A 27,332-nucleotide genomic window follows, 5' to 3' on the forward strand; every position below is an offset into this window, starting at 1 on the left:
TATTTCATTCCATGTAGTGGGGTGATATGAAATCTGAACTATATGTGCCAATAGGAGGTAATTTTGAAAAGGAGCGTGAAGAGGATTGGGAAGAAAATGACATTGATGTGAGGGGGAAACAGGAAAAAGGAATGCAAGATGCCAAGTGTGGCTGAGAGGGAAGAGGTGGTCGAGAAGAGCGAGAGTCATTATTCCGATTTCGAGACACCAGATAAGAACTATACGGCAGACGTGCTGACTGCTCGACCAACGTGCTGCCAGACATGTATTGAACTCAAAATAAGTCCATGAGCTTATGTGAATACAATTATCCAGCAGAACCTGTGTTTCGTGGTTAATCCGTGCCAAAATGTCTGACTGAAAATCTGAATCACACAAAAGAGGAAGCAGTATGTCCAATGAGAACTCATAAAAATAATACATTGAAATGTTGATCTTGAATATTGTGTATAATGTACATTGCTAATTGCTGTTTTCTCCCTCTGAATGCGTACATTTCCACATCCAGAAACAGACGACTTTAAATGCGTTAGAGTGGGTTCGACTAGACGAGCTGCAATTTGCTGCGAATTGCTGATTTCATTCCACAGAGCATTTTGTTTTGTAAATGTACACCCAGACAAACTTTTTTATGATTCTCAATAACCATGTGGAGTTCTTGTAGGCTGAAATGCTAACAGTTTTAGGAAGACGCAGGGGTTCCCTTATTTAATTTTGTAGTCCATCCATTTATTTGTAAAGTGAATATAGATTTTTGCCATATAAAGGAGTCACTGCAGCGAATCTGTGGGGTCATGTGATTATTTGGCTTTGTTTGTTTGGTGAAATGGAGTCAAATGTAGTTATGTTGGATTGGTGAAACAGTCATGTGACACAAATCCCGAAGACAATTTAAAATAGAACGTGCAAGCAAGAATAAATCTGTAGGAGAAAATACATGTATCAAAGTACTTGTTCTCCATGTAAAAAATCCATCCATCCATTTTCTTTTGCTGCTTATCCTCACGAGGGTCATGGGGAGTGCTGAAACCTATCTCAGCTGTCAACGGGCCGCAGGCGGGGTACACCCTGAAGTGGTTGCCAGCCAATCACAGGGCACATGGAGACAAACAGCCGCCTCACAATCATACCTAGGGGCAATTTAGAGTGTCCAATTAGTGTCGCATGTTTCCGGGATGTGGGAGGAAACCGGCGTGCCCAGAGAAAAGCCACACAGGCACAGGGAGAACATGCAAACTCCACACAGGGGGTTTCGGGATTTAACCCGGGACCTCAGAACTGTGAGGCCAACGCTTTACCAGCTGAGACACCGTGCCATGTAAAAAATATTACATTAAATAAACAAAAAAGTATGCTACATTAAAACTGCTATGAGACAAAAATTATATCCAAAAAGCTACTAAGTTGAATATAAGGGAATAAATGTAACTAACTCGTTGCTACCCACCTCCATGATTTGGCGATTGTTCCAGCACGAGGGGAAATATGAAAAACTGTCAAAAGCTCCTCAGATGCCGCACGGCTCTGACAAATCACAGCAGTTACTCGTGCGTGGGTGCATATTATTGCTCCGCAAGCGCAGGTGTGGAAGTATGTGTTTGTGTAAGAAGTTGCCACTTTTGTCCTCCTGAGGGGGGCTTTGGCAGGCTGGCAGGTGTGAGTGGTGGGCGGCGAGCGAGCCACTGGCATAACCATGAATTCACCAGATGGCCTTTCACTCCGAGTGTGCTCACCCCCCACCCTCGAGGGCCTCACTTTCTTTCGTTCCTTGTTAAACATGTTACAGCTTCTGCCTGGCAGCATCTGTGTGTTTGTCCCGTCTAGTGTGCCGTCTAATGACACTACAGTCGTTCCATTCTGTGAATGTCGGGTGTGTTTGTTTCCCTGACACAGTGCTCTGTGTTAGCCATGTCTAAAAGTGTTGATTACATTTGTTGGTAGTATTTGCGGAGGTGAGAAGTAATCATCATACCCTGTCCTTAAGCAGAAGAACAAATTCTTGAGTAAAAAAAAAAAAAAAGATGGAAGTCTCCACAGATTAAACTCCTGTGCTTGTACTACAAGAAAAAAAGTACAGACTCTGAAAACTCCTAATGTAAAAAAAGTTTAGTTTTTTTTTTTTTTTTTTTGTTGCGTTCAGTTATATATGACAGGACAGAATGGTGGCGTAGCTGTAGAATGTTGGCCTCACATTTATGAGGACTGATGTTCAAATCCCGGCCCCGCTTGTGTGGAGTTTCCATGTTCTCCCTGTGCCTGCGTGGCTTTTCTCCGGCCACTCCAGTTTCCTTCCACATCCCCAACAACATGCATTAATTGGACACTCTAAATAGCCCCCAGGTGTGATTGTGAGCGCGACTCTTGTCTGTTTCCATGTGCCCTGTGATTGCCTGGCGACCAGTTCAGGGTGTACCCTGCCTCCCGCCCGATGACAGCTAGGATGGCCTCCAGCACTCCCGCAACCCTTGTGAGGATACGTGGCTCAGAATATGGATGGTGAGGTTCTTTATAGGGATATAAGTGACCTTTGCATTTAAAGTAAGTGAAAAATTGAAAAAAATCACGAAACAGATTGTGGTAATAGCGCCATGTTTTAGCACAGCTTTAGCACATTCCGTCAATGGTGATGTTTGTGTGGGTAAGCTCTTTTACCTCCACATCATCTGTTGTGCAGCCTAAAGTTGTTCTTAAAAATTTAATGATGCAGAAGTGATAAAAAAAGAAAGGGAGGCGTTGAGAGAAGTAGAAGTGGAGTATGCCGTGAAAGAGACTGTCTGCGAAATGGAATTTAGAAAGATAATCGTCATTGGCGAGGATCCATTGTGACTTTTATGTCGGAAACTAAGAAGTGTTTTTCTGTGAATCTTAATTTGAAATGATTTTTAAAGCAGTATATACTGGAGGTAGAACTCCGCCTGCGAAATCAACAAAGCCTCATGTGGGTGTTGCTCTGTCTCTTCAATAATAGCGCAAATAAAGATTCGACACCCAAAGCATTGTGTGCATGAGACACTCGGGGGGGGGGGGGGGGAATCACATGCAAGTGTGGATGTGATGATATTAGTGTGATATTATTAGACACATTCGGCTGTTTTGCTTGGACGCTTTCAATTAAACTGGAGGGTGCAGCCCGACCTATCTTTGTGTGCAGAGCGCCTGCAAAGTACTGCAGTCCTACGAGCTTGTTGCCTCTGGCGCAAAACAATTTCACTCGGGCTGTATGCAAATGAGCAGATGTTGCAATGGGATTAATCAAACAGCCAATAAGGAAATCTAACCTGTTATTTTTATTGTATCTTTTTTTTTTATCCAATTTGAAAGTGTATATTCCATTGAGATGTATTTATTGGGCATTTTACAATCATGACCTCATCACGTAAGTGACACCATTAGTGGTATTACACTGATCTACATACTAATCTATTTGCATACTGTATATAAAAATACACTTCGCTTGATGATTCTCTTTCTCCTTTGACCATAAACGTCCCGCTATGTCCCCGTATTCCCGCTCCTACCCGCCCCCTTCTTCATTTTATCCCTTTCCATTCTCCTTAATGAGAAGAAGCTAATTGAAATGTTTTCAAACAGGGTGCTAATGAAACATAGACAGATTTATTAGTAATAACTCTTCCACTAATCATTTCCCCGTCTTAATAATTAGACTGCGCCGGGTAAATCTTTTTACACTGTGGTCAGAGATCGTTGAGCCGGTGCCAGGCAGATAAAATGGAGACTGGCTCGGACTGGACTTTATGTTAGAACACTGCGTTATTTTTGTTGCTGTTAGTTCGAGTTGCACGCTCTCGAGACACTAAATTAATTACGGTGGTATCAGGACAGAAAATGTGTTTGGTGATTCAGGTGGCGTGCCCAGACACATTTTCACTGTGAAATAACAAGATGGTGAATTTAATCCATTGATTTCATTCTCAATAATTAGTTTTAATTTAATGGCTTGATATTAAATGGAATCGCCATTAGTAATCACTGCAAGTAATGAAAACAGCAGTGTGGGGGGGGATGGGGCCGGAGAGGGAGTGGGCGGTAAGAGGTGGCGCTGAGGAAAGCACGATAGATGTGTCACGCTGGAGGGGTGACTAACGATGTACTGATTTCATTTTTCTCGTCGTTATGATTAGCAGAGGGAAAATAATGTGGCGAGACAGGAAATGAAAGCAGGAAGACGACGGGAGTAAAGCAACGTGAAAGAGACAGTGCGTTCATACAGGTGTACGCCCGAGCCCTCCTGACTCTTCCCTTGTTCCAGGCGGCATCAATTTCTCCTCACTTCTCCTGGCTAGCAGCCAGCCTCTAATCCTATCAAATGTGGCCAGTCATATAAAACAAAATGGGTGATGTGACACCGCGCTGAACTACAAACACTTTATAAGCTGCAGGTGTCCCAGGCTAACATCAGTCCAAGGTTATTCACTAGCACGAAGCCACACACGCACAATGTCTATCCAGTCGGCATATGCAGTGGAAATCAAAAGTGTAAACACTCCTCTACAAATCCTCGGTTGTTGTGTTATAAGAAAAATGAGCCTGCGATAAATCATTCATGACCTATAATATAAACAGTTCCATTAATCTAATCTTTGAGAGGGGAAGTAAAAATAATCAATGGAAATTTACTTGCAAAAATATGTACACCCTCTTATAATTGAACTCATTTGGTGTCAGAGGCGTATTAATGTTTTCAGAAACCCATCTTTTTAGTGCCAAAGACGTTTTCAGATTTATTTTTTTCTTCCAAATTTGAATTGTATGCCAAAGCCTCAGCACAGCTCCACAATATGTATTAAAGGCTTGGAAAGGATTTGAATTTGATCAATCAACAGTAGATGGCAGCAGTGACTTTAATGAGAGCTTTGTCAGCTCAATCAACGCTAAATGATTCACTTGCATGAGTCTGCAGACAACCCCCCCCCCCCATCCCGACTTATTTTCTGGCTATAGCGCTACTCAGTCATTGCGACAATTTGCATGATTCCCGTCCTGTTCCTGTCCTGTATGTACAGTCCTGTCATATATTTTACTCCTGGCACTATTGACCCATACAACACTCGAATCTAATGTGTCATTGTACTCGTAATGATTTACTTTCCTCATCTTTTTTTTACTGCTAGTGCCTCGTCTTTTGCTGTCTTCTTTTCTTAAATTATTTAGTTACATCTCCTTTGTTTTTTTATGATTCCGCGATAAAAACTTAGTTCTGTTTGACTGAACGACAGAACATGATTGGTTTGCTGTGGTTATTGTAATATTTTGGTGATAAGCAGAGCGTTTGTCCCCAACTTTGCTTTTGGAATTACGTCCAATAAGTTTTACTTTTGAATGTGATTTCAATGCGAGTTAATTCCGAAAACAACCACAATCTCATTATTGCAAGATCTTATTTGTTCTGCCTTGCTCCAAATGTTTTTTTTTGATTGAGTTCTACAGTTTACATTAATGGCGCAAAATGCTTGAAATCCTTTATTTGTTTGTTTGTTTGAGGGTTAGCGATACAGAAAATTGAGTTATTTAAATATCAGTGGTATGGGAAACTGATGGATGGATTTATTCATTTCTTTATTTATTCAAAGTCAGTTTCCATAAAAACAAGACAACTTCCACATAGTTTTAATGTCAGTCAATCACATTGCTCTCCTTTTAATGCCAAACTTCTTCAATGCTGCGTCAGCCTATTCAAGAATCAGTGTCCAGGTTTGCTGCCTCTTTTTGGATTTTTCCTCATCTGTACCCCAATGGTATTAAAGCACATGGGTTGAATGGATTAAAAAGTTCTGAACTTACTGTTCACAAGTACATACATTTTTTTTAATTTATTGTTTAAATGAGTTGTATTAACATAATTTCCTCTTTTACTATCTTTCAGGCCTAGTTGTAGTTTTTTGTTGTTTAAAAATACTACCATTTTGCTGATAGCTGTATCTCTGTATCCAAGGTACGATATACGTACACGAGATAATACTCTATATGAAACTTGTGTATATAGCTTGTTCCAGTCTTTTCAAACAAGGCCTTTGCTGTCTACCCACCTCGAACTACACAAGTGGAGAATAATAGAATAGAAAAACAATATTATTATGTTTTAATAAAATTACACAGCTTTTTTAAAGTTTCGTAGAAAGAATGAATTACTGTGGAAAAGTAGGTTTCTATTCTCATGACAGCTTCGAGTGACAGTGAATAGGGAAGCAACAGCAGCAGCTTAGCCTGAGGTAAATGAAGACTTGGTAAAATTGTGAGACAAACAGAATTGAGCGACCTGTTTTGAGAGAGCGCGCAAAAAAAAAAAAAAAAATCTGCTACCTATTGCTTGACATCACAAATGTAGAAGTGCAAGTTATATGCAGTATACAATACCAACAGTGTTCTCTTACTTGGCATATGTATCGGTTATAAAACATGAAATAATCTTTCATCTCTTCATTGTAGTATTACATATCTGAAAGTTATACATATATACAAGAAATTGATGAATAAGTATTTTTTAAATAAGGGGTCAAGGATAATGTTTTTGTCAATTGATATTCAAGTTCAAGGCAGCACGGTGGAGCATCTGATAAAGCGTTGGCCTCACAGTTCTGAGGACCCGGGTTAAATCCCGGCCCTGCCTGTGTGGAGTTTGCATGTTCTCCCCGTGCTTGCGTGGGTTTTCTCCAGGTACTCCGGTTTCCTCCCACATCCCAAAAACATCCAACATTAATTGGACACTCTAAATTGCCCCTAGGTATGATTGTGAGTGCGACTGTTTGTCTCTATGTGCCCTGTGATTGGCTGGCAACCAGTTCAGGGTGTAACCCACCTCCTTGACAGCTGGGATAGGCTCCAGCACTCCCCGTGACCCTTGTGGGGATAAGAAGCAAAGAAAATGGATGGATGGTTGGATTGAAGTTCAATTCAAATTCAAGTAACATGGAATTTGCTAACAAAAAAAAAAATGCTACCAATATCGTAGTGTTTATATAGTTATTGTTTCTTACATATATCAATTTGAAATCGAGCAACAATTATGAAAGTTGATGGACATTATTTGCTTTCACGAGCCACATTAAGTGTTTTGGTGGGCCAGATGTGTCCCCCGGGCCCAACATTTGACATCTGCAGTCTAAGGGCTGTTTATCTTTTCTTTTTATATTCATGAGCAAAAGTAAGACCAAAATCACGATGGAAGAATCTCAGGACTGTAATCACAAGTATACATAACAGGTACTTTTCAACATCTCCATTCCCCTGTACTCTTGTATTTTTCATTCCAAAACGATTCTCCTAGTTGTAACACTTGTTCTCATTCCGGCCACGGTACTGCGGCACAAGTACAGCCTCACCCTTTGTCTTTCCACATTCCTTATGTCACCCCTTTGCCATTTTTTTTCCTATGGCTGCTTCCCTGCGCTCCTCACTCCCCCCCTACGTGATTGCTTGTTAGTTGGTATGCAGGCATGGAACCCCATTGTGCTTTCCTTGCCTGTCAGCACTCCTTCCTATCTCACTCCTTTGCTTCCTTTCTTTCTCTTTCTTTCTGTTCCAGTTCCTTCTGTCCACTCTTTCTCTCAAAACAAACAACCACCTCAGAGGAGCAGAAAGCACAGGAAATGGCCAAAGTGGACAAATGTATGGATGCCCGAGGAATAAAGCAGTGATATGTGGTGTATTGGACGAGGGAATGTTTTCAGTAAAAGACGGAATTATGAAATAAAATAATACCCCTCGAGAGATAAAGGCCATAAGAGTGCGAATGACGGTACGACAGGCTACGGCAATAATATTATGTGGATCGAGTTCTGTGACGGAAGCTTGCTAACAGAATGACAAATGGGTCTGAACTGATAGAGTATTATATTAAAAAGTAAATTGATATGTAAATGTGGAGTGTGTAGCATTGGAGAACAGGGATAGCCTGTTGTCATCACTGAAGTAGAACGGAGAGAAAGGTGAGGGCTCGACTGGGACTATTAGTGTGTGTGTGTGTGTGTGTGTGTGTGTGTGTGTGTGTGTGTATGTGTGTGTGCGTGTATGTGGCGTGTGCAGAATGCAACAACAACAACATATAGGACACTTGCACGTCAGCAAAATAGCAGACAGGAATCCATCCCACGATTGCAGCTAACTGCAGGGTATAGCCATAAAGAATCAGCCGTTGGGAATGCAGACATCCTCATTAGAAACTTTAACTCACGACTGCAAATGTCAGGAAAAATAAATACCTGTGGAATCTTAATCGATACCGGACATTTACATTTTTGGGACAAATTTATTGGGCAAATTTAAAGCAAATTCACTATTTATGGAGAATAAATGCTGCTTGTATAAATGATGTGCCATGTACGTTTCCTGCGTTTTTGTAAATGTGACATCATTGCATGACTGATGTGCAAAAGCAGAGGACTTTGTGTCTGTCGCCCGGATGATTCTGCCATTGGGCTGTTGTCACAAACTAGCTAAACAAAGCGACAAACGTGAAGAGACGTGGATGAATAAGGATTTACGCACTTGGTACTCGAGCTGATGTTATTTGAATATATAGGTCACGAAAACCTGGTCGTGGATGCAATGTGTGAACTAGCTGATATGTGGTCAATGCACAGCTTCAGCACACAAAACTGAAAACGTTACTTCATTGTAAACTAAATTATTTTCTCATTAACACCACAGAGGAGCTTGCTTGGTAAAGAAAAAAGGTTTCAAGAGACAAAACTGAGTTTTGCTTTTCCGACACCTACACATTTTCTGCTACAATGCATCAAAATAGTCTGCTCTGAAAATGGATACATAATTGGACATAGAACTGAGACGTTACATCATAGAGACAAATATAGCTTGTGGCTAAGGAAGAAAATCACAAGTTCTCCGCACACACACACACACACACACAAAATGCTGGATCAAAAACATTCTTGGAGTGGTTGGAAAAAGTGTTTACATTATTGAAAATGTCAATATGCTCTCTCAATAGTTGAGTACACTCATGGACTATTTTCCAGCTAAATGCATTAAGACAGACCCTTAAAAAGAGCACAACCCTGAAAAATAGTGAGACTTAATGCAACCCCCCCACCACCACCACCACCAAACTAAAACACGTCATTAATGTTACATTATTTTCATGAAATTCCATGGTTAAAATAAAAGCCAAAAGAATGTGTATTAGAAAATGTCTGTGTAGATTTTGTGAATTCATGTTAAACCATAAACGTAGAAACAAACTGAAGGTTTTTGAATGAAAGGTCAAATGTATTCAACAAACAGGGAAAGTCCAGGTGCATCGATTCAGCTTTATCAAATGTGTATCTTTTTTTTTTTTTGTTGCAATATTGAGACTTGCAAACGTCAATACAAACCTCTAAAAATAGGTTTATTCAGGATGACTATAATATGCGGTATAGGATGTCAGAATAAATATTACAGGTTGCAAATTCAGTATTAATTAATTTTACATTTTTCTTGAATTCTATTAATATTTCTTAAATAATAGTCTAATAGTACTGTATAAAATAACTGATCCCTTGATTTAAACGTTTTTCGTTCTGTCACCACATTCGTAATAAAAAAAAACACTTGTATCTCAAATCATGTTTCTTCTTTGAAAAGAGTGGAAATGATATTAATCTCTTGAAGCCCACATTTTGCCCCGTCTGGTGTACATACATTGGGCACCAGGGAGCTCTGTAATACAGCCACGCAGACCCAAACCAAAGTGTTTCACAATGACTCAGTAATTTAGTGATTTTAGTCTTTTTTGACCGAGGATAAAGAATATTGAATATGTTTGTGAGCTTGTTATATTGTCAATCTACATGTGTTGCTGCAGAATTTGTTAAAATATTTGTTTCTTAAAGAGTCCCAATAATCCAACTTTGATGCTATTTGTTAGCAGTCTGGATTGTTGCATTGTTCGGTAGCATGAAGCTCAGTGACTCTCCCAAATGTATGAGGTTATATTAAATTTACAATGTTTAATTCTCTTTGTTTTATGTTTAGTTTAACTATAAACCTCAACTTGGACTAGCAAAAAAATAGCTTGAAGCTTATTTTTGGAAGAATGAACATTCTTCCAAATTACTTAGTGGTGAGAAGTCAGTTGAGTGCTCTACCACAAAAAACATGCCCATCTACTGTATATAGTTAGTTGGTAGTAATTATGATACTTTATTTTATATACACCTTGTGAACTGTATTGATACATCTTTGCAACAGCAAACTTTCTAGTGTACCCTTTTTGTGAAATCTCACGTGCATCATATCTGTTATGTAGTAACTCCGTTTATCCTTGATAAAAATTTCAAATAACAGAAAAACTAGTTGCCGACAGTCAGCCCCTCGTGAAAACTCGTTGCGGCACCAGCATACTGCTGACAGTTCAGTTGTGTTCAGCTGTATCGCCCTGCTCAAAACTGAGCCCAGAGAAATGTCGCCACTTCTCCTCACTTCATTACCATTTGTCAACGTTTAAAGCAGGTGTCAGTCTTTGAAGCATTTTGAGCTTTAAAAGAAAAGAGAACAATCGGAAAAAATCTGGTCTATGTTTATGTTATTGTTTCACATGAAGTCCTTAAATATCTCAACTCGTATGACTTAATTGGATTTTGTGCAAAATTGTTTTCAATGGTCTTGAGAATGGACTCGAGCTTGAGAGATGCAGACTCGGGGAAGACGCGGGTTCTGGTCCTGCTCATAAACGCTGTGCCATTTGGTGTTTTAATCCATGTTGATTTTACACAGCTGTCTGCACATGTACACGTTTGGGGAATACATACAGGCACCAACAAGCCAGGCGAGATTTGTATTCGGGGGCCTTTAAAGCAAGGACGGGGTGTGTCACCTGGATATCGGCCCGGCACGAGCCCGTCGATCACCATGAGATCATCGTTACCCCCTTGGCACACGCAGAGAACATATGGGGAATGGGGGACACTGAGTCACACTTCTGTGATTGTCCCATGGGGGCACGGGGCATACATGGTCTGTAGAACCAAACACACGCCTCCGCTGCTCCATATTTAATTGCAGTGTGTGCATGCAGTGGATGGTTACAGATGTGAGTGTGTCTGATGGGAAATGAACACATTTCCATAGTAATTACAGAGAGCCTCATTTCTCCTCCCCAGTTAAAAGTGTCATGAATCATTAGCGCTACACTCTGAAACATGGCGTGAAACCTGACATGGCTTCGCCTTTTGTTTTCCCCTGTCCTCTTTGGTGGGGCACCAAAAACTGTTACCAGCATGACCCCATAGCCGCACGCCACTGAGTCAACTATTAAAGGTTCGGCCGCTGGAGTCCATTTTCAAATGATGCGCATCTTGTTAAAAGACCTTGTTAAGCACGGAGTCTTCACAGCACCATATGGCGTGATCATTAACATTTGTAATTGCTGCAAAAGTTGCATACATCAGGACATATTTTTTCAGCTTGTTCACATGTGACAAGTAGCTGTATTTTGTCTTACAGTAATATTTAATTACAGTGTATTTATAATATCATGTACCTGTAGCTAAAATGAGAAACACAGAGAGTCTCTGACGCGAAACATACAAATACAGTAGATATATAATTTAACATATGTATACACTGGCCAAGGTAATCTGCTTGTACCTTGACAACTGTGCCCTGGTCTTTGTGTTTCAATTAAAATACATGAATAAAACTTGAGTGTATTTGATGCCTCAAAACATCGTTTCCTGATAAAAACACCAGAATGGACCTTTCCGACTGGCGATCTTAAGCTCCCCCCCCCCCTAGCCACATTTTCCATGTCCCACAAGCTTCCAAAATGGCGACTGAACAAAACAGGTTTGAAGTGGATTCTCTATCGCATATTCCAGATAATATTGTGGTATGTTTTTTGTTGAATGTGTCAAACTTGTCCAAGAGAGTTCTACAGAGAGGTCTCAAGTATTTCACGCAAGGATATGTACACGGAATTAAGATTTTGGATGGAGCAGGACGCAATGTCAGAGTTACAGCGAAATGTCAACGATCGATACGAAAAAGTTTGACGCCTCACAAACTTCATATTAAAATCCAACAGGATAAAATAGTGGAATCATACTGCGCATGTAAAGCAGGGTGAGTACTTTTTACTTGGAAAAATCGCGAGTAATATCATTGTAGTCTTCATAAGTGAGTGGGTGTATTCATTTGACTTGGCTCGTAATGGAAACCAGTGCTCTGTCGTAAAAGTCTGATGTGATACAAATAGGCAAATAGACATTTCTCTTGCATGACATCGTGCATTTACGTATCACTAGCCCAACTCTTTGGGATAAAACATTACACACTTCATTCACCAGGTCAGTGATACGCTAACAAAGTGAAAGTTGTTCTCCTGCAATGTATAAAGCACTGATAATAATTCAATCAAACTTAGAGAAGATACTTCTCCTTCACTTATCTTCGAACATACAGCCTTGTCTTCATTGATATTTTTTACATTTAATTGTACGTGTGCTCTTCTGCAAGCCTTCATCCATCGTAGACACTTCGTCAACTGTGTTTTAGGCTTTGAAGAATAAATCAACTGGGCCCCTTGTAACCTAGCTGGATATCTTTCATCAGAATTGCACGTTCCCCAAGCACATCTGATTTTCCATTTTCTTCATGACATTAACATTTCCAGGCGAACGCTACTGACAACCAGCATTGCTTGTGGGACAATATGGCGAGAGGGCCGTGTCAAGCCAGGGGTTAAGACAATGCGGCTATCTGATTGACTATTATTGTACGAGTCATTGACAGGTTGGAAAGGTCCATTTGCAGGTTTTCATTGCAGTGAAGTTGCTTCCGATCGTCCACTTCAGTCGCGCTACTCGGTGTTGGCCTTAGGAAAAGTATACACAAGCAAAATATGACCGCAATCAAGACGGAATAAAGGAAAACTCAATTCCCAAAACCAACAGATGGAAGAGGCCATGTTGTATTTAAATCATTTTTATTCCATCATTAAGTGAATTGCTTTTTTATTTCATGGGCTTGGTCTAAAATACTTGTAGTGAATGTAAAAGAGCAGCAAGTCTCACGTTTATGGGTGATGGGGCCATTAAACCAGTGTCAGTGTAATGCTCAAGATAGTGGAAAAATGCCCACACAAACACGTAGGTATCATCCCCCTGCAAGGTCGGCATAACACAATCAGTTAAACACTTCCTCACAGCTGGACAACAGGCTGCTTGATCAATTGATCAATATTTTGGTCATTCCACAGAGACTACACCGCAGGGTGTGCGCACAGACGGGTAGGGGGTCGGAATAGGGGCTTGGAGTATGTGTGTCATAGAGAGAGTGTGACCCGTAGTAAATCTGGAGGCGGTCATGGCCAGAGGGGCTGCAGAGCTTTAATGCAGTCAATGTGTGTGTCACTATAGGAACATCTGTGACTCACACATGCTGAATATTTGGCAAACAGCAATTTTAAGAGTGTAGCTGACGAGGAGAAAGGGAGGAAGTGAAACAACACAAAGGTTTGCTGTTTTTTTACAGGCTAGTCTTTTTAAAATAATTGCATTAAACAGACAAAATAATGGTCGTTTAAAAAAATAATTAAACTGTTTTGAATACATTTGCATGTGGGTGGCACATTGTAACATCAAAATACACCTTTTTAAAGTATTTCAAACTTTCATTTCATATTCAGAGTTCCCTAGATAAGAGGCAAAGCGTCCTTGCTTCAAACGGTTTAATATATCTGTCACTTCCTGTTGGGGTTTACTGTAAATAATAGAACTGTTTAACAGCAAAATGTTCAACCAAACCAGACTGTTTCATCCAAGCAATGTCTGCAATCTTAATACTAACCCTGAATCCAAAACAATGCTAACAAAATAAGCACACCTTAACCCTTCAAACAACTGTTACTTTTACTGTAAAAACATTTAAAAAAAAACAATCTCTTGAAAATCTGAAAGTGCAGGTTTACTGTAATATAAATACAATAGTATTTAATTGTTTTGTACAATATATGCAAATCTCGGGGTGCACGGTGGGTGGCGCAGCTGTAAAGCGTTGGCCTCACACTTCTGAAGACTGGGGTTCAAATCCAGGCCCTCCATGTGTGGAGTTTGCACTAATTGGACACTCTAAATTGCCCATAGGTGTGATTGTGAGTGTGACAGTTGTCTGTCTCTATATGCCCTGTGATTTGCTGGCAACCAGTTCAGGGTGTAATCTGCCTCCTACCTGTTGACAGCTGAGATAGGATCCAGCACTCCCCGCAACCCTTGTGAGGATAAGCACCTAAGAAAATGGACGGACAGATTCAAATCTTATAAGGCTTGCGATGACGTTTTTTTTTTTTCTTTTCACATACACTGCAAGTGTGTCAAGAACATGTTGGCTAAGAGTGTGTCAAGAACATGTTGGCTAAGAATGAAGAGAATGTGAATTTTCTCAGTTATGTGTTTTATTCTGCTGGAGAAAGTCTGTGTGTGCCTGCTTGGAAGTAGGCGTGTGTGCACCAAGAATGTGACCCAACTGGGTATTTGTTTTGCAGGCACTGTGGATATATCAAAGCCAAGCAGGACCCTGACGAAGAGAAGATGCAGTTCCAGCACGGTCGAGGTAGTAATGGCACATTAATAGACTTGACCGTACAAACAGTAAAGAATACATAAGCACAGACACATGCTCCATTTTTTTTTTTTTCCAACATTTTGCCCTGGTTCCGCTATAACTACCTCACATATTAGCATGGCATTTCTTTACAATGTTATGTAAGCCTCCCATAATTCGTTCCCAACAAAAATGGCAAAGAAGGACATTGGTGACATTTGTGTTGGCATAAACTCATTTTGCGCAAAATGTTTTCCTGCAGGACGAGGCTTATGGGTCCCTGTTAAAATGATGAGTCATTTCATCACAGCAACTGACAAAATAGTTATGTGTCTTAATTATGCAACTATTTTAACACCATCTGAGCACAGTACTCATATTTCACCATGGACAGTCTTACTGCAAGGATGGCAAACATCGCAAATACGCAACTTTTATTAAACCCCATAAACCCAATTTGCTAATCTTCCTGTAACATTTATGAGATGTGGAAGTACAATGAATGTTCCCTCACTCACATTTTCTATCCACATTTGCATGTCCGCAGTCAAGCTTCCTGGCAGTAGAACTTACATCCATCCCCACACCTATGAAGACCCCAACCAGGCTGTCAGAGACTTCGCCAAAGAGATCGATGCTACCAATATTCGCATCGAGAGAGTTATTGGAGCTGGTATGATCACATGTTGAAAACATATTCTTCTAGTTCACTTTTCTCTCGGGTATTATAAAATGAATACAGTGAATCCCTGCTTATCGCTGAAGATGTGTTCCAGAACCATCCGCAATAGATCTGTGATATAGTTTTAACCTCACTTTAACCTTCCAATGAATACAAACATTAAAACACACTTTGATATTTTGAAACATATAGGTCCAAGTATTACCGTATTTTCCGCACTATATGGTGCATCGGATTATAAAGCGCACTTTGAATGAATGGCCTATTTTAATATTTTTTTCATATATAAGGCATTATGAGCCGCACCACATTATAAGGCGCATAGAATAGACGCCATAGTAGAGGCTGGGTTAAGTTATGCATCCATTAGATGGAGTTGCACGAAAGGCTCAATATTGATCCATATATAAGGCACACCAGATTATAAGGCGCACCATCATCTTTTGAGAAAATTAAAGGCTTTTAGGTGCTCCTTATAGTGCGGAAAATACGGTACTCAGTGCCTGTTCTTACTCTCTTACTGTAAAGAAATGGTAAACTATCGGAAAACATACGGTTTAACCCTCACTTTTATCTAAATAAGAGGTAAAGCCTGTTTGCTTGGAGATTTTTATCACTCTGAATTGACGTTTACTGTAAAACTGACACTGACACATAAAACTACTACCACACAATTCATTATTTTTTAACACCAAAATGTTTACCCAATTCATAAAACAACAAAAGTGAGCTATCTTAGCGCGAACATATAATTTGAAAACACCATTATGAAGCTTGGATGTTACAGTAAATGAAATGCAGATTTAAAGGCCTTTTCACACTGCACTTGCTCAGTGAGAAAGGCCTCCGCATTAAAGTGCAACGGGTACAGGGTTAAGCCAACCCATATTTAAAACTGGAGACGTAACAGCCTAAAAGGAAGTTGGGAGACTCATCCTTGCTAAGTGAGACAGAAAAAATGCAAAAGGAATCATAATTTTATAGCAGCTGGAGCGGTTATGTCTGCTGGCAGGCCTCGGAGCGCCTCAGGATCCCTCAAGAAGAGCTCGAAAGTTGCTGGGGAGACAGAAGTCTGGGCGTCCTTGCTAAAGCTACTGCCCCCTCTACCTGACCTCAGCTAAGCAGAAAAAAAAAATCTCGGCAGGATCTCTGAGTTTAAACTTTTCGTGAACGTTCTAGTTCCAGGAAGAGCGCTTTAAGGTGTATTTCAGGCTGAGCAGGGAGCTTTGAAAGGGAGTTTGAAAGTCTCTCCCAGAGACGTCTCGATTTATCATTTTTCTATTGGCCCAAAGTTCGGGATAGCGGGACACTGCAATTATTATGCCTTCCTCCATATCCCACTTCCAGTTTACAGTACAAGGCAGCCATAATGGCACTTAGAAATAACTCCGCCAGTATAACTCTCCTCTCCAATTGGAGGGGCTTTGTGATATTACAACATCAATGCTCCAGAGTAGAACATTTTTCTAGCTGAGGGTGCGACGCCAAGACTTAGTCGAGGGTGTCAGATACCTTGCCAAGTAGTGAAAAGGCCTTTTCATACATGGAAGAAAATAAAAAGAAAAAAAAATCATACACCAGCATTCATCCCGTATATGTCTCTTTTTCGTGCTCTTATTACGATGTATCCACATACAGTAGAGCCCAGTGTTGCCTGGCATGTTGTGACACATGATACTGCACTGAAGGGATAAAACTTTAATTTGAGACTGGCCTGAAAAATATAAAAGCTTGTAAAAATAATATTGCTTGAAGATTTGTGCAATAGGCTATTGTGTCACATAGCAGGAGTTCACTGTAGTCTGATTTAACTTGAAGTTAATATTTGGTGACTACGTGTGTCTTTGCATGCGTGCGTATAGGCGAGTTTGGAGAGGTGTGCAGCGGGCGGCTACGAGTGCAAGGAAAGCGAGAGATCTACGTGGCCATCAAGAGTCTGAAGGCAGGCTACTCTGACAAGCAGAGGCGGGACTTCCTGTCAGAGGCCTCCATCATGGGACAGTTTGACCACCCGAACATCATCAGGCTGGAGGGAGTCGTCACGAAATGTGAGTCATGCTTTTTTGCAAGTTTAGCAGTCTTAAACTATACTAGAACCTCAATTCACTGACTTAATTAGTTCCACAAATAATTCATAGTAGTAGCAGGTTGCATATTTGGGGCTGTAACAATTGAATAATTTGACTACAAAAACAGTAGACAAAATCGCGGGCTCAAAGCTTCACAATGATAATTTGTCCACACGAACAGAAATAACTAACGTACAGTATCACAAGAGCCTCGCTACGATTGGTGGCAAAAGGTAATATAAACATTGTTAGCTAAATTGGCCTACCACTGCTTGTTAGAAGGTATTGCAATAGCCCCCCAGATAGTCAACAATAGACAAAGCCAGGAAGCACTTTCAATTGCAGTACTGAACAAATGGTAAAAAAAAATAAACAATTCATCAGCACATACGTACATGAGCTGATATGGCCACAACCGACACCCAATGCGTGGACTGGCTAACAGTTAACAGCCAGCCACTAATCTGAGCCCAAAACTGCTAACGTTACACTCTCATTCGCTGACTCCCATGTCACTCACCAGGCTCGACCCCACCTTTTAAAGCTAAGCACATTCAAAGTCACAGATGCTACAGTGCTGAAGGTGACGATGGTGACCCCAAGTGAACAAAAAAAAAATAATACTTGCGCCTCACATGCATATTTTTCATGAGTATTGTTTAATAAGGTAACATACTTTAAAAATAATCTATAATCAATAATCAATTAAAAATTTAAAAAAATATATATTTGGTAGCTGGACACCTAGTTACAAAGGCTTGATTTATTCCTACATTTCTTTGTGTGTATATCACAAAAGAACAAGATAAACATAACTTGGTTCCTGAGCTGGAAGGGTTCCCCTGCACTCATTTACATGGTGTGCCTCAGCAGGTGTAAATAGGAGCTGACCCTCGATCTGATAAAGCTCCATTACCATGGTTACACCTTCATGACGCATGCCAACTGCGACTGTCCGCACCCCTCTAACAGCCACTTGTTTACTTCACATGATTGTGTTAGGGCCACTGTGTGTGCGTGTGTGTGTGTGTGTGTGTGTGTGTGTGTGCATGTCGCTGAGAGAGACAGGCCGGGTTCAGCAACAGAGCTGATTGGTTATCTCTGGCAGCCGCTCTCGCAATCACTCTCTCCCTTTCCATCTCTCTTCTTGTCTCATATGTCCATCTCACGCTGCGGCTTTCTCCCTCCGTGTTCATCTTATCTTCTCATTTAGTCACTCCTCTCTCTCTATCAGTCAATCTCTTCATCTTCATATCTCACTCACTACCTTTTCACCAGCAGATGACGTGCCCCAATGTCGTGCTAATGAAAGCAGGAACAGATAAAACGCTATTTGCTGCAGTAGACACCGCCCCACATTGATCTTAATTTAGTAGGCCTTTGTACAAAAAGGTAATGCATTGTAAATAAAATGGCGCCTTAAAGGTTGAACACGATCGGTTCCTGGACTCTGATTGACCTCTGATTTATTTGTTCAGTATAATGTATTTTTAAAAATTGTTCCATGGTTAAACTGCTACCATCATTAAAACTGTCTTGTGTAAGAAAACAAAATAACTTTGGGTATTACAAATTATTTTAATCAATAAATATTAGGACACCAACATACTACAACCCTCGGGGTCACCACAGCGTGTGATCTATGCATAATGTAGCCATTTTGTGGCAAAATGGGGTCTTTCAAAATGAGCATAAACTGCTATGAAAATATATTAAAAAAGAATAATTTCTTCAACTGAGTTTAAACGGTAAATATACCATAAACTATTATGGCAAAAATGTAATAAATTTCACAGTACAGATGGTTGGATTTAAAAAAAAAAAATGCATGCATCAAAATGCACATACAGCAAAAATGTTATTTTGAATACCACTTGTGCTCTAGGCAGAAAAAAAATACAACATACAGAAACAATAAATGTGACAGCTAAATAAACATTCTTTCCAAGAATTATATACACTCAATACCATTTACTCCCATCTTTTTGATGTAATATTTTACACAGTGCCTACGAGTGTTGTGACCGAGGGACCACAGTTGGATACAATTTTACCTTGTATTCCTTTTGAAAATAATTATATTTGACACAAAAAAATACCAGGTTTAAACTGAAATCTATTTAAAATTCAGTTTGAAATAGCATCACTAAAGATTTTTCTCTTGTGTATTCATAATTGCTCTTTAATCAAGCAAAAAATATATTTTGTTCTTTTGCTTGATTATTCTGATAGAATTGTCAGTTGAATACGAGATTACTAATTCCGACACTAATGGAAAATGCACTAATAAAAATTCCTAATTGTGGCAGGTATGTCCCTTAAGAAATATATTAAAGAAAACTAAATCATAGCATAGCATTTTCTTAAAATAGATGAAAGCTTATTATTAATTAGCATTGAGGGGCAATGAACGGCAATGAAATCCAAAAACCTGATGTAGCTTTCTTATAAAGCCTCAATGCTGTTCACAAATTTGTTCAGATAAATAAATGTGGATTTTTAAATATACAAATGCAGTCTATAATATCCATCCATCCATCCATCCATCCATTTTCTTTGCCGTTTATCCTCACGAGGGTCACGGGGATTGCTGGAGCCTATCCCAGCTGCCATTGGGGAGGAGGTGTGTGTCCCCACACACTCAACTGGTTGCCACCCAATCGCAGGGCACATGGAGACAGAAAAGAGTCACACTCACAATCCCACTGAGGGGCAATTTAGCGCGTCCAATTAATGTTGCATGTTTTTGGGGATGTGGGAGGAAACCGGAGTGCCCGGAGGAAACCCATGCAGACACGGGGAGAACATGCAAACTCTACACAGCCAGGTCCGGAATTGAACCCAGGACCTCAGAACTGTGAGGCCAACGCGTTACAGCTGCACCACCGTGCCACCAGTCTATAAAATATACATATTAATTTGGCAAATATAGTATATAGTCTTTTTTTTTTGTAAAATGATTCGAAAGGACTCAAAACTCAGTGTTGGTCTTGATGCGGGTCTTGTATGTTTCAACTTGAGACTTTACACGGGACTTGAGTGCAAATCCTCAAAACTTGCAAAGCAACAACTTCTCCCACCTCTGCCTAAATGACAAAGGCAACCCTGTTTCATATGATATAAAGCCAAATTTGAGAGCTGTGAGGTCAAAACAAAATACACAGCCTACATGTTAACTAGGTTGAGGTGCTGTTAAGTTTTAAAGACATATTCGCGAGTCACGACAATAATGAATGAAGTGACAGCTGTTTTGCAACTTAGACCTTGCACAAAGACACCCATTCATAGAGTTGGTGCCATGGAATGATGGTGTTGATGCTATGTGCCAGTAGAAGAATCAAGAGCGCCAACATGCAACACTTGTTGGGTCAGTGTTATTTAGAAACCCAAAAGGGGGTTGGACATAGCCAAAGTGTCAGAGTCCTGATTTGGACCAAGAACAGTGAGATTTGGAAAACAATGACATGTGCCCAGTGAAGAACTGGTGGCCTTTAACATTAAGACGGTGCATCGCTTACAAATGGAATCATGTTCTTTTGACAATTTTGCTCTACATAGAATGTTCCACTCGAGAAGTGTATTGAAGTCTGGAGAGAAGCAGACACATAATTAAAGTAAGCAGACTGGAAACTATTCATCATACTGAAACGTGACCAAACAGCATATGAGCTTTATGTTTTTTGACCAAAGATAAAAATGAATACGAGTGCCTAGTTATTTTTATTTATTTATTTTTTTTTAACTACATAGCATTTTCTTAATTATCTGGTTTGGTTGGATGTTTTCTGCATATGCTCACCAGGCCTGGCTGGTCCTTGAATAACTTCTTAAAAGTAGCAAAATAAGGAGCAGCCTGTTCAAGTAAAGAGTTCAGCCCAGCATCCACGAATGCCCTGCGGTACTACGGTCAGCAACAAAAGAGCAAATTCATTTGCATGAGTATCAATGATTCATAACATTAATTGGATGTTTATTTAACCTAATGAATATTCACTAGTGTGCTTGTAATGGATTCAAAAACACTCTTATTAATTGCCTCATGCTTCGTCTTTATAAAACTCAATGTTACATTTTGAGCTTTTGTGTGCAGTATGGTGACAATTTGTTGACTATCGAAATAGTTTTGTTATGTAATTGTGGCTATTTATTGTCATTTGGAATTAATTCAAAAAATCTGACCAAATGAATGTTAAGAGTACTGATGGACAGGGCAGTACAGCTCCCATGTTGTGATATATATAGTGCTATAGCATGGTGTACAGTCGGTGAAATTCAAGGATATAGCAACATCATATCAATAAATAAATACATCAATAAAACATTGAAACCCCTACCCCGCATGCTCTAAACACTTATATACACATTTGGACTTATTAAAACATTTTTTAAAGTTGTTATGTGACAGAAGAGAAGAGTGTCTGCTAGGATGAAGGGCAAAGTTTACAAAACAGTGGTGAGGCCGGCCATGATGTACGGATTAGAGACGGTGGCACTGAAGAAACAACAGGAAGCAGAACTGGAGGTAGCAGAAAAGAAGATGCTGAGGTTCTCGCTTGGAGTGAACAGCTTGGATAGGATTATAAACGAGCTCATTAGAGGGACAACCAAAGTTGGATGTTTTGGAGACAAGTTTAGAGAGAGCAGACTTCGATGGTTTGGACATGTTCAGAGGCGAGAGAGTGAGTATATTGGTAGAAGGATGCTGAGGATGGAGCTCCCAGGCAAAAGAGCGAGAGGAAGACCAAAGAGAAGGTTTATGGATGTGGTGAGGGAAGACATGAGGGCAGTTGGGGTTAGAGAGGAAAATGCAGGAGATAGGGTCAGATGGCAAAAGATGACACGCTGTGGCGACCCCTAACGGGACAAGCCGAAAGGAAAAGAAGAAGAAGAAAAAAACATTTTTTAAAGTAATCCTTGGGACAAGTTCTCACTTGCTTGGTGCAAAGAAATCTCTTTCAGAAAATGAAAAGATACAAATTCTGCTTACTTCAAGCTATTTGTCACTTTCAGTTGAAATTTACTGTTGGACTGACACATCAAACAGAAAAGAATGAAGCATTGTATAGTTAAACATCAAAACATTCACCCAAACCATGTCACGTCATTTAACAAGAGTACGCTAACCAGCTAATGGAAATTAGCATAGATATTACGCTATTGCGAGTGTTCTAGAAACTACTTTAACACACACAAGGAGCAGCAACACATTCTGTACCAACTGGGCTTACGACAATACTCACGGGCATTTGGTCTCACTTCTTTATGGGAACATTGAACATTAAAACGGGAAAACATGATACTGCATTATGTGGAAGGGGTGTTGTATTTTTCTTGCTGTCCATTACACTGCATCTCTTTCGATCGGCCTCAGTGCTGCTCGGGATGTTGGAGCACAACGCGATACCACACTGAAGACACGCGACTCGTACAGGACTTGCCTGCGTACTGTAAAAACCCATCGGAAAAGATAACTTAAAAAAAATCTGTGCTATAGCAGTAGTGCACTCTTACTATAATGTTACTACATAGCCGGCGAGAATTATTTTGATGCGTGTGCGCATTTAATTGTTTTGTTGTTGTTTTTGTTTTAACATTGGTTTATTCAGTTGGGAGGGTGACAGAGCTCGTCTGAAACAAATCTCACAAGCAGGACATCATTTCACAGGTCACAGCCTAAGGTGTGCATATGTGGGCTGGCTGAGTGGATGATAGCCCAGTTCAGATGGGTCAATAATTCCTTCAGGCTCTTTTTCTCTGGCACCAGCTGGTCCCTCTACAGCAAGTTCAGTATGTAATCATCCCGGCTGACCCGGCGTGCACTGGGCTCAGGTGGGTTCAAGAGGGCTGAGTAGCTAACTAGACTTCAATGTGAGAAGGCGTCGTTGCAGTCACAGTTCTGCAGGAACACACAAAGTCTTGGAAAACATTGGACTAAATTGTGACATAAATGCAAAACTAAATGTATATTTTATAAGGGAACTATTTATTTATATAGTGCAAACAAGTGTACGTGCACCAAAACAATTTATTGCATACGTCAACACAAAACCGCGTGTTGCATTGTTAATATACGGAGTGGTATCTTGGCAAAGGATTATCACTATTTACACAATTTTCATGAAAGTCGCATCCATTGCATTGCTCCTCACATCTCCATGCAGATGGCAGCTGACGAATTAACAGTGTTAATGTCATGAATTTGCAACTTACTAACTGACTGCTTAATTCTCTAATGTATCCAATACATTTAATAGGGGTCTCATTTGTCCAATGTATTATTCCATAAATTGTTGACTGTTTCTGGTGGTGGAAATGCAGGAACAAATGTCAAATATATTAATGATACAAATTACAAACACTGCGGTGCCTTGCGATACAAGTGTGATTAATTCCATGACTATGCTCGTAACACCAAACATTTTTTGCATCCTCAATCCCTTCTGAAATCAATTGAAATATAATTCATCTGTAACAACCTCACAAAAATAGTCATTTTATTGAGATAAATAGCACTAGCTAATACCATACTTCATAAAAAATAGAGTAATAACGTTCATTTCAATGTACATTATGCTGTTGATTCAAGTCTGAGCGTCTGGCAACAACTATACACACGGATATACATGGAGACAGAATATGTCAATCCTCTGCAGTAAGAGCAGTTGTTCTTTATAGGGGATAAAGAATTGAAAGTATTGTTATATTGTCTGTCTACCTCTGTTGCTGCACAGTTTTTGTTCAGATATCCATTGCTTTAAGGGTTATAAACGCCACCACATAGATGCAAATTGTTGTCTAATTGTTGGTATGCTAATGCTAACTGTTAGCATTAGCATACCACTAACAGACTAATGTTTTGAATACACAACATAACTCTTCTGTTATGTTTGACAGAAAAATTCCACTGATAGTTGCAATAAACTGCTTGAAGCTTCATTTTCTTTCATATTTACAATTTTTTTTTTCCTGACAAACTGCTTCTTGTGGTGAAGCGATTTATTCACTGCTACCATGAAGTGCTCGTATCTCAAGTTTGCGATCGGAAGTCAAAGTAAAAAAATCGTCCCAACGACATGTCGGATCTCGAAAAAGTTGGGTTAGTCATATCAAGGCACCATTTTATTCACAAAAGTAGCTCATAAATTTGCTGCATAATGTTAAAAATTGAAATCCGCTTTGCACATATTCTCTAAACATTCTCAGTTATTGTTCTCATTGACCCGAAAAGACAGAAATGTCTTTGGTATTTAATGTAATTTTGCAAAGCGGTATTTTGCATCGAGTGGGTGCTGAAGTGCATTTTAGCCACAATCTTTTCAATTCCTGCGTTTGTCATCCTTTATGCGTGCGTTGTGTCAGCTTACGAACACATAAGCCTTCAGCTCTTGCCGTGCTCTACCCTAATAACCGTCTCTGCTGTCTGTCATCTGATTGTTGCTATTGTCTTGCTGATTGGTGGGCCACATGCGGGAAAAGCAAAGGAAAAAAAAAGAAAGACACCCTTTATCTCTGCATCAGGGGGAAAAAATGTCAATCTTCTCCCCTCCTCCCCATCATCCCTTCATTTCATTCCCCACCTCTCTCTAATTTGATCCACCGGCGCTCACGCGTTTTAAAAACGCTGCGACAATCAGCTCATTGGAGAGAGCCCTCAATTATGCCACTCCATCACATCTGCAAATTTTAAATACATATGCATAAAGCTGCTCCACAAAAGGTGCAGTCGAAGCAACAAAGCTTTCTGCCACTTGTCCTGTCTCCGTAAAAACCAGTGATTAGCTCTGCGTGCGCGTCTTTGCTCGGAGAACAATACGTCAAAAGTGGTTGCAATTGTCCGTATGCAGATCTGCGGAGATGTGACTGCAGAGGCAAATGAGGGGGAGTTAAGATAGGAGGAAAAAGGTGATGATGGTTGCAGGATGGAGGGAAGATGGGGGTGGATGAGATGAGATGAGATGAGATGAAACACAAGAGCGAGGAAATTACACAAGATAGGACTTGAGAACAAATGAGGGTGACAGTGGAAGATGTGAACAGAGATTTGAGCGCAAGAAAGGCGGGCGGGCGAGAGGACGGATGGCCAGGAGATGAACGTAAGGGAAATGAGAGGAGAGGTAGGTGGAGGGGAGGTGGAGAGAGGCCAGGAGATAAGCTTATTGAGTTTCTGTCTACCCGTTTTGCCGCACCACCCCGACCCCATCCCCATCCGGCCTCGCGTGGCACTTCCCAGAACACGGATCTTTCCTGTTTTAAAGCCGTACATCACTAAGTTCAGAGCCTTTACATTAATCAACAGGGCAATTATTCAATTTTCTTCTTTATACTTTGGACCTCATTCAATAAAGCCAGAATCCAGGCCACTGGCTCACACATGCACACCCGCTTATAACGTAATTAAGCTCATGTATGCACAAACGCTTCACTTTTATTTACACTCCCAACACTTTGCTTGTGCACATAAACAGGCGCTCATAATGGGGTTTACCAGACAGACCGTATGTGTCGGTTAAATCACTTCTATTTGCTCCCTTTTCCACAGCGCAGTTCCTGCTCCACTCAACTAAGTTTGGAGTTTCCTGCTTCGAAATAGTAGTGCAGTTGAGAGTTGGGAAACATGCAGTTTCCTAAGCTGTTCATTTGTCATTATCAGTTGACTTTAAAACTGACACAAAGAAAGAGAATTGACCATTACCATAAAGTTTAACCAAAACAATACAGAGGACCCTCGCTATTCACAAGTCAAAGGGATCAGGCCCGAGTATGAATAGTGTATTATTATTATGTAATCATTATTACATTGAATTCCCCCCCCCCTCCAAAAAATATTATGATTTTTTCTTAAAACAAACTTATTAAGTGGGAATAAACTGGCACCTAGAGGTTTTTTTTTTTTTTTTTGGGGGGGTAGGGGTAATCCCTTCCAAAAAGAATAGTGAAATAAATAAATAAATCCATAACTCGGTGAATCCGCAGGTGGAAAATACCTGAGAATCCACTAAAAATCTGTATGGTGAAACACCATAGATGGGCTAACATAAATTAGCATAGATTCTAAACTAATATGAATAATTATTATGAAGTAATTATGAATAAATATTCAGGCAACTACTGCTTAAACATACAGAGAAGTAAGCCAGACTGGAAAATACAGAATGAATGGAATATTACTCCCTGAGGAAACAGCTAATATTGGAGTTTGGGATGAACACACTAGTATCTCAAATCAACTACTCGTATTAAAAATTAATAAATTGCCACTTATCCATTCCACCCTCTCCTGACAAAAATGTCTTTTTTAAAAGATGGCAATTAAGAATATAAAGAAATCTCTTTTTCCAAATTGTTTGCTTTAATTCACATTTTGCCACTCCTGTGCACTCTCTGCACATACGGACATAAGGATACTGTATATGGAGACGATATAAGCTACTTAGTAAGATGCTGTCAGATTAGTCATTCTGTGCAGAATGAAAACAATATTTGTCTGTGAGTATTATCTGTCTACATTTGCTGCTCCACCATTTGTGTTCAAATTACTGTTATTTACAGGGTTATAACACCGCAGCACCGATGCTATTCATTTGCCTGTCTATGACCACTACGTGTTAACATTAAGCTAGTGGACTTTAAGGCAGAATTATCTTTTTAGTTTTAATTGACAAAATGAATAATTCTCTCTTTATAAGTACTTTTTCTCTACGTATGAGAAAGCAGCAGTGGTTTCAGCTCACACACAAATTCAAAGCATCGCACAAGGTTATGATGATTATCGCTCTATGGCCAGGAAAGGTTAGACAACACTCACTTCCATTTAATGAAGCACTGTAAGATGAGGAAAGTTGTCTCTGATCCATTCCATGACACACTTCACCTGGCAGAATGTCAATAGCTAATCTGCACATGGAGGCACAAGCACACACAACCCTTTCAGCTCTTTGACTTATTTCTCAGCATGATGAAAGGCATTAAAAGTGAGTCAATAGGAACGTGATTAGTTAATTATGTGCTTTCAGGAGTATTTG

At 40.0% G+C, this 27,332-nt stretch overlaps 1 protein-coding gene and 1 long non-coding RNA gene across 2 annotated transcripts in view; one reads left to right on the top strand and one right to left on the bottom strand.

The window, feature by feature from the left end:
- Positions 1-27,332, top strand: part of epha4b (eph receptor A4b) — a 114,282-nt gene that overhangs the window by 71,929 nt on the left and 15,021 nt on the right. Inside the window, exons 11-13 of the mRNA XM_061840065.1 lie at positions 14,501-14,568; positions 15,107-15,232; positions 17,104-17,289. Of these exons, the coding sequence (XP_061696049.1) occupies positions 14,501-14,568; positions 15,107-15,232; positions 17,104-17,289 (380 nt within the window). The remainder of the gene's footprint in view (positions 1-14,500; positions 14,569-15,106; positions 15,233-17,103; positions 17,290-27,332) is intronic.
- The window catches only part of LOC133511291 (uncharacterized), a 165,961-nt gene that overhangs the window by 45,444 nt on the left and 93,185 nt on the right, over positions 1-27,332 (bottom strand). The gene's annotated exons all lie outside the window — the stretch shown is intronic.

The sequence above is a fragment of the Syngnathoides biaculeatus genome, chromosome 13 (assembly GCF_019802595.1).
Source record: "Syngnathoides biaculeatus isolate LvHL_M chromosome 13, ASM1980259v1, whole genome shotgun sequence".
In the NCBI taxonomy this organism is placed as follows: Eukaryota; Metazoa; Chordata; class Actinopteri; order Syngnathiformes; family Syngnathidae; genus Syngnathoides; species Syngnathoides biaculeatus.